Raw genomic sequence first — 13,527 nt, 5'->3', positions numbered from 1 at the left:
AATTAGGAGGGACAGCACTGTTTCCTTTAGACCCCGCCGTCCAAGTCAAGAAACAGTTTTGTGGGTTCTCAGACTATATAATATTCAGTGAGCCTGCTACAGCACCAGCTCACATGACGGTAAGTCCATTTGGTCTCAGCCCAGTACTTGACAGAAACAGGAAAAGAGACGACCAGCTGGAGGGTTGCTAAGAAGCAGATGAAGCTGTAACTGAATGATGAGGGACTAGTTAGATCAGGATGTCACCACAAGATCCTTTGAAGGGTGTTGCAGGAAGAGGGAGGAAATAAGGGCAGGCTTGGGCTTTCCCAGCTCTCAACTCTTAAAGTATCATTTAAGCCACTCATTCTACTAGAGGACAAAAAAACTCAAAGTCCCCTGCAATTGCTTGTGCATCACTGTACTAGGTGCCAGTGACATTCAGTATGTGTTGCATGTATGTGGCTCTTCAGCTATCACAGCATTTGAAACCTGTTGTCTAACCAAAACATGATTTCAGGATTTTTTTTAAATGCTAAGATAGCCAGTGTAGCTTCAGCAGTTGCCTGTGAAGTACATGCTTATCAAATGGAGCTGTTTAACAGGAAAGAATGCTCAGAGCTACTATTCATAAATTTCACTTTATTACTGTACAGATTCACACACACACGCACGTTCTGTTCTTGCTAAGACCGTTTCATTATTGATCAATACAGATGCTTGACCTGAAAAGAAAACAAAACAGAAAAAGAACACACCAGCCTGGCAGCTTGGCTCCAGTTTGTTTTAAAACAGCTGTATCACAAATTTACAACATGGATTACATTGGGTAACATGCTGGAGTCTATTAGACAAACCAAGGTTTGCAGTCAGACAGTACAATTTGAGAGCACATTGATAAGATTATACAACCTAGTGCATCTGCTGTTTCAGTACGCTGTCAGTCAGTGATGCATCTTGTCACAACTGTGCAAAAATACTGGTTTTAGGTCCTGGAGGGAAAAAACCTACTAAACCACCAAAAAGGTAAAGTGTAAACAAGATGACATTTAAAAAAACAAACACACACCTCAAAAACAGAAGCTCTGTACAACATCTACATTCCCTTGCTAGTCAGAATCTAATATCCATGCAAAATTTTATTTAAATATCACAAAATTGTGGGCATGACAAGAGCCATCACTTCACATAATCAAAAATATCTTTCCTTATAAATCCTTAAGTTTAGAAATTTAATGCCTGTACTTGTTCTACAAAACACAGCTTGCTCTCATTCTAGGCTAGTGATTTTTAACCAAAGGCTATGTTACTGTGCAAAGAGGAGCTATGTGTATCCTCCTTGGATTATCTCTGCTAGAGGGGGACGTTTCAATTAGTAAGACGAGAACAAAAAAAGGTTTTTTGCCACCTGTGTAATAGAGATCCTTCTCTTTTGCCCATATAGTATGGAAGAGCCATATATAGTGATGTGCAACATGCATTTTACAATAGCATCACATGAAGACAACAGCTATCAGGAGCTTGCACATGAGCAGTAACTGCACGAGGAAATAGGCCAGTGGGCTAACATCTACTTTTATCAGTGCATCTGATTCGTTACACTTCCCTTATCCCTAGCACCCTCTGTGGCTGGCAGTTACTGCAAAGGACAGCCTGTGCTCCTAGCATGACCAGACAGAGAAGCTCCATCTCATTCTAAAATGAGACACTTTGCCAGAATCCCAGGAACTGCTTTGTGCTATGAACATCCCAAGCTAGGTTCTTTCTTCTCTGTGCCTTTGTGCAAGGAACATGGGAGTGCACTTTTCTCTCCAAAGAAATGGTTTTCCTAAGGGGACAGTAGAAGAAAACATCTGTATACAAATGCTTGTGCAGGTGGCTGTCTTTCCCCTCCAGGTCAGTCATATGGCACATCTACAAATCAACCTTTCATTAACAAGCAAGTTTAACAGAAAGTGGCAGGTTCAAGAATGACTCGATAGTAGGAAGCAAAAGGTGTAGTCCAACTGAACCAAACTGAGATGAGTAACATGCATCCAACTGAAGGGGCTTCAAAATCCAAATGAGAGAGCCAAGTCCAGTTCTGACTAACAGCTGATACAGGGGTAAAGGGAAGAATCTGTTCTCCCTGGCTAACTTGAGACAGCAGAGGAGTACAGGCTGACTCCAGCATTGCTCAAGGAGATTATCTATTACAAAAGGGATGGGAGATCCCAAATCATCCATCTTCCTCCCAAATAAATCAATGGCATGTCTGTGTTTAAAGAGCCTCATTTGTTCCACAACAGCTTCCCCTGTACTGCTGTCCGCCCCATATACAGGGCAGCTGCTTGAGCCACTGTGTACAAGTCTCAAGCCATCCCTGCAGCAGCTAATTACTGTAAACAAAAGCTGGTTTTGCATGTTACACAGCTTTCTCCAACACCTCCAACATGAACCAAGTTGCTCATCTGGGACAAGCTCCTTCCTTTCTCCTGTTTCTTCACTGTGCATTTACATCCTGTTCACCTGGCAAGTAAGAAAAGTTGTAAATTCTACTGGGAGCAGAAAGCGATCTCGTTCAAACTGAGTAAAATCGTGTCATCTCAGTCAAACTGCAGAGTAAGCTGCATTTCGCACAACACAGAGCTAAGGGCAGAACAGAAGCCCTTCCCAGGTTGAGTTAGTTGTGTAAAAAATACAAAAGTAAAAAGGGGATGCAAATTAAAAGCCCTGGAGATGGATTATTAAAACATTTTTGTGTTTTTTCTTTCCTGGAATTCTTCATTTGGTCTCCAGGAATTTTTCTGTAAACAAATGATAGTTCTGCAGTGTCTCCAGGTTCTTAGAACACGCCATTATATTTTGCTTCAAGCAACACAGTCATTCAGACCCATTTTGTCTTGGAAAATTGGTAGCACAGACAACACAGAAAAATGAAAGCCAGCAGCTGCTCTGTTAGGAACCTGGTAGGTCCATGCATACCTGCAGCATTCCTTCTTACACAACACAAAAAACGTAAGATCCAACTTAGGCCAATCCCAGTAGCAGTATAAAAAAAACTGTCAGCTATGGGATACTAGTGTTTTCCTACTTTATAAGGATGGACAGTTTAAAAGGTCAAGTGACTCGAGTGGCATTTACGTAAGTACAGCTAGTAGCCTTTACTTGTATACGCAACATTGATGATACACAAAATCATTTCCACAACTTACTCTTACAGTAGAGAAATAAGCCATACCACACTAAGAAACTGTATATGGTCACACTTTCATTTATATTAAATATAGGTTGCTTGTCTAATTAGCTGCACTGAAACTAAGGCTTGCCCAAAGGAAAAACAGAGTTTGCATGTAATTTAAAAAAAAAAAAAAAAATCACTTCAGTGTTTTCTTCATTTCAATATAATGTGAAAGCAAAGCCTGATCAAGCTATGGTCCAGCCATGCTAAGAAGGGTTCTCTTATCTAGTACTGTGTCTAATGCAGTGATTTCACACACACAACACTGAGCTAGCTCAGCCAATAGCACAATAGTGAAACGTGTCCTGGCACACACACGAAAAACACCTCCAGTAAAGATGACAGCAAGAGCTTATGTAAAAAAAAAAAAAGTTAGAAAAATATATTATTGGGTAAAGTCATCTCAGGGTAGGAGGGATGGGATGCACCACAAAATAAAGGGGAAAAAATCTCTTCAAGAAAATACAGAAGAAACTTACATTTTATATATAGTTCTTAAATATAAAATACATGATTGACTAGGTCCTATTTAATAAGTTTGTAGAGGGATAATAAACTATTAGAAGTGGTCATCCCTCCCCTCTGAAGAATGATCAGCGTTTCAGACCTAATGTCATTATGTATTCTGTATTTATACATGCACACATGTATCTGTAGAGTACATACACACATGCATACTGTATATAAAAGGTCACAAGCTTTTCACTAGCACCATCAAAATAGCGTTACCATTTTAAAAACAAAATTCTAAACATATCTGAGTGAAGTCCATTAAAAACATAAAACATTAACAGCAGCATTAATTCAGAAACTTGCATGTACTGTATGTCATGGGAAGAACAGATACTTACACACCTGGATCAAAGGGCCTGGAGATCACGAGCTTGTAGAGTAATGGCAGAAGAGATTTAAAATGTAGACTTGGCTCATCAGCTAGCAAAAATAAAGATTTCTGCCGTGTTTCTTTCATCCATCTAACAGTTTCACAAACCTTTATTGATTTCACAGTGTAAGGATCCATCAGCAACACCTAAAGTATCATTTCTTTCCCCATCCATGTCATCCAGACAGACAGCAGGATACTAAACACCACACAAGTCATTGGTTCATAAGCGACAAAGTTAAGCTAGACATAGTATCAAGTATCCCTTAATGGTCCCTGGCTGTAACACAAACACAGATTTAAGAGTTAGGCTGCATGCCACAAAATATCACAGACAAGTCACTTCAAGTCTCCTTCCCCTTCGCCTTGAATGGACTTTTTGATGCGGAGCAACATGGTGGTTAGCCACTGGTCCAAGCGAGAAATGGAGTCAAATTCCTTGACCTGATGGAAGGAAGTTTAATGCTGGTTATTATAAAGCAAACTGCAATGTGAACAACAAGATTGGTACGCTGCATTTAAATTAACTTAAACACAAAAAACCTATGGCTCTTAAAATTTACATATAATTTGGTAAGAGTGTCACTTGACTGGGATGGTTTGGTCAGGGCTGATCTTGCCTAGACTACATTACTTCCAGCCCAACTTTTCTGTGATTTCATTTCCTTAAGCCAGTGATTCTCAACCAGGATCACTAAAACCTTTGAAGGATGCCCCAAAAACTGTAAGGAGATAAGCAAGTAAGTATAGGCTCAAGCTCAGTCCTTGCTTAGCCAATCCCCTGTTCCCACTGCACAGCCCCTTCTGCTAGGATATATGCATTGTAACATTAGTTGGGTTGGGGGCGGGGGGGGCTGTTCAATTCACAGAAGTTACAGAGAACTGCCTCGAGTATAATGGAGAGGTGCCTAGAATCTAAAAAAGGCTGAAAACCACTGCCTTATGCCATTAGCACCTACAGGAAGGTCAGTGGGAACTTTTGATGGGCTTTGTGGATCAGGCTCTTAAGAATTCCAAGTCTAAAGCTGGGTTTTCACTCAAAAATGGGGTGACTCTTGGAGATAGAAAACTTTGGCAAACTTAGGGTCACTCTCTCAGAGAGGAGGCAAATTTGCTCCTGGAGAAAGGGTAAGCGGCAGCTCTGCTACTCTTCATCTCTTGCTATTGGCCATTTTATGTCAGGACAGTGACAGTCCTGGAGAAGGCCCTGTGCTTTCAGTGCAGAGAATCAGTGGAAAAGCAAGAAGCAGCAGAGCAGCAGCAGATGGCATTGGGATCCTTAGGGAAGCACCGGGGGGGGGGGAGGGGGGGGGCGTGTTCAAGAAGAACATCGTTCCACTCTTGAGTGGTGGCCCCCTGCCACGAACAATGTTACTGGGGGCCATGGAGAAAATTTGCAGCCTCCACTGGACAGCAACAACTGGGATCCACTCCAAGCGGTCATAAGACCTTGGCATGCCACGTGCACCGGGAGAGCCTGGGTCAGAGCTTGCCTATACCAAGGTCGCAGGCATGGGCCGTCAAACATATGCAGGGGGCAGGGACACAGGGGGTTACTCACTGCTTCTGTGTATGCTTCGCAGTTTTGTTCCTCGTAAGCTTCCAGCAGCTTCTAACAAAGTTGAATCAAAGGCTACATGTTAGAAGGTAAATGAGGCAGAAATCCAGCTTGCCAGCCACTTCTGCTGTGCTACAGCCTACCCATTATTAATGAATGCTTCTCTGTGTTGAGAAGAGACCTGAAAGAATCGTGTCCTTGAGCACAGGACAGAATGGTTAACTCCTTAGCCCGTTATGCCCAGCAGTCGATAGCAGCAGGATACTACCCAAGCAGACCCTTTGGAGCTATTCCACCGCCCTACATCAAACAAATGAAAATCTGCTTTCATTATAATCATTTTCCACTCACAGTTCAGTCCCCATTTTCATGCATTCCAAGGGATTTGAATGCAGGGATATACAGAGGCTGGTGCCCTCTAAAACATGCAAGTATGAAAACATCATTTCCCACAAAAAAAGGACACAGGAGAAGGGCAGCCTTCCCATTTGCAGACCAGTAATTAAGCTGTGAGGACTTCAAATCACCATCAGCTTCACTTACTTTTAACAACTTGCACTCTCGTGAATCTGTGAATGCTGGAAACATTTCTTCATATTTCTCTAGGGCCAGCTGAAAGCAGAGAAGCCAACACTGAGGTTCACTCCACACCTTTACCTTCAAACTTGTGTGTGCAGATGAACCCTAATGCTTCCTGTTTACTCACACAGTCCTTCATGGGGTCTAATGTGAAAACATCAGTTTGATGCATCAGGCTCCAAGTGAATCCCAACAACGCAAGCTGAAACATGGCCTTACAGAGTGTTTGTGTATGTGCTGGGGGGGAGGGGCCCTTTAATTAAAGCAGCTCCAAGAGTGATGCCTGGAGCATCACATTTATTAGCTTCCCTGCACTGAAAAAATGGCAGCAGGCATGCTTTAGTTAAAGCACACCTGCCTCCATTTTTCAGCATGGGGACACTGATGCATGTGACGCTGGAGTCTACTGGAGCACGGTAATTACCACATTCCAGCAAACTCAATTTAAAATCAAGTCTTTTGACTGCGATAATTACCACGTCAGAGCAGCCCCACTGCACATATTATGGGTACCCACACAGGGACCGGGTGCATCTGAAGTGGGGGAAAGGGGGAGGGGGTGTAAAAAGCAGCAGGTGCAAGAACAGGAATTGGGTGCTTTCTACACAACCCAGGCTAAGGATGTGTTTTCCGATGCCAAAGTTGAGCTGGAGGTCTTAAGTTAGGATGCCAGCACCAACCAGATTTTCTGAATCTGCTCATCTCAGAGCACAAGCAGGGGTTTACAGATTGTCAGGCTCTCACAGATGGAGCAGCTGCCCTTGCTGATTATTCTGCATTAGAAAGCAAGCGGCGTTTCAGATACAACACTGTTTTGGTTACAGTTATTTCAGCAGAACTGTAGGAGCCAGCGCACCTTCATGTGGCTAACGTGGCACTTTACGCAGCCACGTACTAGCAGTTTCTGGCACTTCTGATAGTTTAGATTCAGCATACATGCACTCACCCTGCACTGCTTTACTGGGCACGCTCACCACACTGTGCTGTAGCTGCATAGGTACCCAGGCAGAATGGAACTGGCTGGCCACGTGCATAGTGCCAGGTACTGACTCACAAGGGAGATGGAGAAGAAAGGCCTTCGTACCTTTTAGCCCAGTGGTTAAGGCACTTACCCAGGGAATAGAAGACCCGAGTTCCAGCCCCCCTTCCTTGCCCAGAAAAAGCTTGGACCTTCATCTGCCATTTCCCAGCATGGTGTCCTACAAAGTCATAGGCCCTCCCAAAAGATGAAAAGGTCCCCTGGCAGGCTGGCATGCAGTGTGACCCTGTTCCACCACAGACAAACAAACTCAACCAAATATTGCCATTACACAGCTGCACGCACACCACTTAGGCACTTGAAGAAGAAATAGGCTGGAGCCCCAAGCATTCTCCACATGAGTTAGAAACTAGGAACTAGCAGACAGTTATATGCAAATCCCCAGCCTCCCGGTTTTTCATGAACCCATCCCTCCACTATAATATAGCCCCTGCCTAGCTTTGAGTCAAGGCCATTCCCTGAAGCCAGAGGGCCGCTTACTGAGTCTTGGCCACATGACAGGCAGCCAGGGCAGATAAATATTAATTTTCTAAATTTTTGGGGGCCCCGCAGGCCAGATTGAATGGCCTTGTGGGCCGCATCTTGCCCACCCCTGATTTCAGCCAATCTAGAGCCAGGTCAACCTTTCATATCCAAATGGACACATTCTACAATGTGCCTGGAGATGAAAAAATGGTGTTCAATTCACCATGCGAGTAACCTTTTTAAAGCAACATTCACTGTTGATGTACATTCTTCAAGTGGTGTATTCCTTACGAATATCATGACAGCCGTAAAGATTGTATTAGTGGCAAGTGATGATTGCACCCCAGCTACGCAATCATCTCCCCTTTCAGCCTAAACCAACTAACATTTCTCTAAAGAAATGCAAAAATCTAGAACTCTTGGTTCCAAAATGATACCTTATTAGACCAACAATTTTTTTGCAATTTCTCAGTTGATCTAAAAATAGGCATCATTTTGGAACCAAGAGTTCTAGATTTTTGTATTTTTTTGTCTCAGACCAACATGGCTACCACATACTTCCCTGTAACATTTCTCTAGGCATCTTTAGTGGCCACCACACAATACAGTCAATGCAAGGACCGATACGTTTCCACAGGTTTTGCCTCAGTCCACCCATTACCTGATTAAGGGTGCAAAGAACTGTACTTGATCGTCTACCTTGGCTAGCTGAACTAAAGCCAAGTTTAAGTCAGGGTCAGAGAGTCAGCCCCAAAGAGATTTCTGATAAAAAATTCCTTATATTAAAAAGCTTGTCTAACTCTATTGCAACCATACAGTTGGTCCAATAAAAGATATCACCCCAAAAAATCCCTGCCTCTAGCATAATTTTTGGACTGTCATGGCTACATCATCACTCTTACACTGAAAAGATTCCTATGCATTTTAAATCCTGAGCAAGATTGGCAATATAAATTTTGAAGAACCATAAATCCTGCCTTTTTATGGTACAGATCCTGTTCTATAGCTGGAGAGGGAGGATCAGATACTGTACGTCCAAAATGAAGAACTGGTTGTCTTGCTCTCCCCCATGTGGTGCTAAGGAGAAGGTTTTTTGACCTTGTTTTCTGAAAACAAAATTGCAGGCCCCATCCTGTAGTTATGAACATGGGAGCCCACTCTGTGGAAACACAAGCTTGTTGCAGTCACACAAAAACTATCTTATGTCAAGGTTGATGGTCGTTTGATGAAGAATTTAGCTTATGCATTTGTATACGATGGTTTGGATAGGGATGATCCTGCCTCAAAGCAGGTGGTTGGACTAGATGACCACTGGAGGTCCTTTCTAGCCTTACTTCTCATTGGAAAGTTAGTATAATAGAATCACAAAGAAGTGAAGTGAAGTTAAATCCGGGGATGCTATACATTTTGGAAGAACACACAGGAGAGGACTAACCTTTGCATTCAACTCATCCACAATGAAGTGGCAGAGAGCAGCCTTGAAGAAGTACTCTTTTGCGCTGTACTTGAGCAAAGGGTTGTCCATGGTACTTGCTGCAACCTAGACAAAGGAGGTAAGATTACATCAATGAATACCTTACAGCAAGGGCTGAACTAGGGGGAGGGGATTAAAATTGGACACACTCACTCCTACACGTATAAACAGACAAGATTACAAAAACATGGGAAGAATACCAGGCCGTTGGAAAAAATAAAAGGTTAAACAGGTTTCTTCCGATACCTCTAATTCCAAACAACAACACAACAGTCACCAATCAAAGGGCCTGCAGTGCATGCATCCCATCTGTAAAGATCAGGGAACAGAAGTAAGGCTGTGTGGGGGGAGGATGTTTAAGAGCACTGCTTCTCACAGAAGGTATGCATGTGCTCACTCCCTCTTAGTGATGCGTTTCATTCCCTGATCATCATCATTCAAACTGAGCTCTACTAGTAAGAGCTAGAGCCTCACACCATTGTAGGGCAAAACACTGCAGGCAGAAAGAACTCCTTGCAGTGTTCCCATTGTGTTGGTATGGCATTACAAACTGTTACTTTACAGAGACAGACAGGCCAAACCCCGAGCCCTCTGCACACAGCTAGTGGAAGGAATTACTTTCTCTTTCTCATCCAGACACCACTTGTGGGATACAGTCCTGGAGTGCTAGACTGGAGAGTTGCCCCCATGAAGCCAGCAGTACTCCAGACCTCAAAAGAGGTGAAGTGGGGGACTGGAAGAGCATAGCTGTGGCCCACAGGCAACATACGGGGGGAGCACATGTCCCCTCCACCCCCACCATGGACAGTGCCTGCGGAAACTCAGCTTCATTCCCGCCGCCAGTGGCGGTGCCTGCAGGTGTCCCCCCAGACTCAGGAGGCAACACCAGCCACCCATGCTGTGGCCTGAGCATCTTGTGCAATTGCTTGCAGCTGTAAGACTGCTGGGAAATAGGGGAGACAATCTACAAGTGCAGAACAGGGGCAGTGACTATCAGTAACTTTTGGAAGGCACCAGCATTTTCCTCCCAGCAGCTAGAGAGACCTCACATCTACTGCACTGAGCAAGTGTAAGCCTCCCGACCACCCCTAAGCTACAGCAGCAGCCTTCTCTCTCGCACCTTAATGCTCCAGGTCTCAGGCAGGATCCTGCTAGGTGCAGCACACACTGCTCTCCTGGGATTTGAGAGAGCTCAATAAAGTTACTAGATCAGGGCCATAGTCTTCCACTGGAACCTGTGCATACTCCAAGGTTTATTTGTTAGTGCTGGCTGGCCTTGAACAGTCAGTGCATCACAAGTGAAGCCTTGCCCCAAGAAGATCCATTGGTATTTGGTAGGGATGGGGGGTGGGGAAGGAAATGAGTGAGTTTTGTCAAACCCCATTGGTCTCCTACTGGGTTCAAAAGCAAGTATCAGAATAACATATTCCAAACTAAAAATCTTTCAGTAAGATGCAACAGTTCAGCCTGTACTTGGACGCTGACTGAAACCAAACAGGACCTTTGGAGAAAGGGGTAGATAGCAAAAAAAAAGAAGAAAAAAAAATCCCACAACCCAAATATATGTATGGTTTGAATTCACAGATGAGGTTCCACAAGCAGTAAATGACTCCTCACCAATATTTTGAAGTCTACTGTCCTTTTTTTCTGAAAGTTTAACATGTAAAATGAAGGTAAAGTTTGGGAGAAACAAAATCTCTATTAAAGTGATCTACTCAATTGCACTGATACCAGACAATAGTTTGGGTCAGGGCTGTCCAAAGTCCAAGAGATGGAAAGGCCAGTGTGTGCAGCTAGCTTCAGCCTCAACTGTGAAATCTCTAATTAGGGAAGAAAAGGACCTGTTCCTGATACCAGTGCAAGATGTGGTTATAGGCCAGTGTCAAAGACTGCCTACGTGTGTGGTTAGGGGTGAGAGGAGGGCGTTTTAATTTGAGCGATTCCCGGACAGCTGCTTTAATTAAAATGACTCACCGTCATGTGTATTAAGCCCCTGCACATTCCAAAGTGGCCACCAAATGATTTATCCAAAGCTCATTCAACAAGGTTTAGATACAAGTGTCCCCACAGCCATTTTGAAGTGTGCAGGGGCTTAATACACATGACAGTGAGGCAACACTGGAGCATCCTAATTAGAACATGGAGAAAACCTGATTAATCGCATTCTAATTAGAACACAAACAAGCACGTTTAAAAGGCACCCAAAGAGCCTGATCCAAAGCCCACCACGAGAAACTCACAAGCTGGTAATCATGTCATTTCAAATCTGCCTTGTCCACACTAAATGCATGGACTTACCTGCTCATAGATTTCGACAGCCTTCTGGTACTGCTCCAACTGCGCAGCATAAGTAGCCACCTTGAGCAGACACTTATTGGCTGAACTGCAACCAAGGATTACAGTTATTGTAAGGACTGGCACAGAACAAAGTGGTATAAACATCGAGTTACCTAAATGTGTGTACTAGTGATGGTATCTGTTAAAACCATTGCCCGGTAGAGTTACCCATTAAAACATGTATTTTCCAAATGCCCAAATTAAAGAAATCCTAGCAAGACCTTATTACTCTCCAGGCCCATTGCAGATTTACAGAAAATGATTTTCTAGGGGTCTGCAATAATATCTTGAGCCCCACGTAGACTAAATGGCATGTGTATTCAACCATCCCACCCCATCTGTACAGCAAACGTTAAAATCTAAACAAAGGCAAGTCAGTTTTCAAAGGCAAGCACATCAATAGGACCCCAAAGATTTGCATTTTGATAGCCAGACAGACAAATGAAAGCCAGTGGATCTGAGTGCCAAACTCAAAATGTTGATGTAGATTCAGGTATCTCATTAAAGCTTCAATTTTAGGAGAGGCATACAATAACAACGCAAATTTAGTACCAGTCATAGGCGGGGGCAGGGTTCACAAGCAGACAAGATAAATCCAGTTTAAAGTCCTTCCTGCTTAAAATAATTTACTCTATGAAGACTTGCCTGTTGGATTCTTCTCCTTTGTAATAATCTGCAGCTTGTTCATAATGTGCAATTGCCTGAAAAACAAAAGAATATTTTCCTTTCACGTATCAGTTTTGATAATGAGATTTTGGAAGGAGAAAAAAAAAATGTATTGTGAAGATGAGGAATTTGGACAATTTCCTCAGGTTTTAAAGGGCAGGTATGACATCCCAATGCTCTTTTTCTGTAGGCTTTCAGTGCCAAATCATTGCAATCCACCTCCACTGGAGTTAGAGACCTCCAGCCTTCAAAAATATTACTACAAACTCCAGGTCTCACTACTGCACATCAGGGGTGTGCAAAATGGGCCATATTCAAATTCAGATTTGGCTCAAAATAAATAAATAAATAAATAAATAAAATCGGGGACAGAGATTCGATTCATTGATTCAGATCACTGTCCCCAATTCAATTAAGAGAATCAGCAATTCAGAAATAGACAAAAGCTTTACATGTTTTTTCTACGTACCTTGAGGTACCAGGTGTGGCTCACGAATGCTGTGATGCTAGGGTGCGTGGAGCATCCCACAGGAGCGCAGGGTGGCCCACTGTGTGCTCAGTGGAGAGTCCAGAAGTGGACTGGAGGCATTTCCAGTCCACTTCCGGGTCTGGCAGGGAGCACCCTGGGTGGTCCCCCCGCACCCACCTGGCTCAGTGATCGGCTACGGGGGAACCCCAGGTGCTGCCCCAGACTCAGGAAGCACCAGTCGCCGAGCTGGGGGGTGGGGGGCCTCCCCATGTGCTCTCCGGCTGACCAGAAGTGCTTCTGGTCCACTTCTGGATCTGCTACTGAGCATGCTGGGGACGGCCCCCTGTGCTCCTGTGGGACACTCCATGCACCCCAGCATCACAACACTCACGAGCCGCCTGCTACCTAGAGGTATGTATAAAAAACATTTAAGAGCTGTGTCTATGTCCAAATCTCTCTATTCGGAGGGTTCCGATTTGATTTGGAGAGATTAAAGTGTCCTCCAATTCTATTCAGATTCAGAGATTAGGCCACTAAAAAAAAAAATGCGCCAAACTGAAATCGGGGACCAAAGCTTTGCACAGCCCTACTGCATATGATCCTAATGCAAGTGTAGAGAGAGCTCTGCCATTTGAGACATGTTATTACTGGCATTGTGAAAACCTATGTCAACAACAACTTTAATAGTATTGCAATGAAAAGATAAGCATATTACTAAGACAATGGCATTTCAGTAGGATATTGGACTAGATGATTTTTGGAGATCCCTTCCTCTCAAACTGAAATATAGAAGATGAGATTCCTGATGTACTATCATTATGTATGCACAATTGAGGACATACAAATCAGTACTCAGAT

At 43.5% G+C, this 13,527-nt stretch overlaps 1 protein-coding gene across 2 annotated transcripts in view; it reads right to left on the bottom strand.

The window, feature by feature from the left end:
- Positions 1–606: 606 nt before the first annotated feature.
- The window catches only part of NAPB (NSF attachment protein beta), a 49,659-nt gene continuing 36,738 nt past the window's right edge, over positions 607–13,527 (bottom strand). For both annotated transcript variants that reach the window (XM_090051816.1, XM_090051826.1), the window contains 6 exons: positions 12,180–12,235; positions 11,496–11,580; positions 9,159–9,263; positions 6,184–6,252; positions 5,644–5,694; positions 607–4,526 (listed from right to left, as the gene is read on the bottom strand). In XM_090051816.1, coding sequence (XP_089907942.1) covers positions 4,422–4,526; positions 5,644–5,694; positions 6,184–6,252; positions 9,159–9,263; positions 11,496–11,580; positions 12,180–12,235 — 471 coding nt within the window. In that variant the 3' untranslated portion in view covers positions 607–4,421. The remainder of the gene's footprint in view (positions 4,527–5,643; positions 5,695–6,183; positions 6,253–9,158; positions 9,264–11,495; positions 11,581–12,179; positions 12,236–13,527) is intronic.

Source organism: Crocodylus siamensis, chromosome 1, assembly GCF_052110815.1.
Source record: "Crocodylus siamensis isolate JL-2025a chromosome 1, ASM5211081v1, whole genome shotgun sequence".
NCBI classification, from domain to species: Eukaryota; Metazoa; Chordata; order Crocodylia; family Crocodylidae; genus Crocodylus; species Crocodylus siamensis.
Note: the sequence above shows the minus strand (reverse complement) of the source record. Positions and strands in the feature narration are given on the sequence as shown.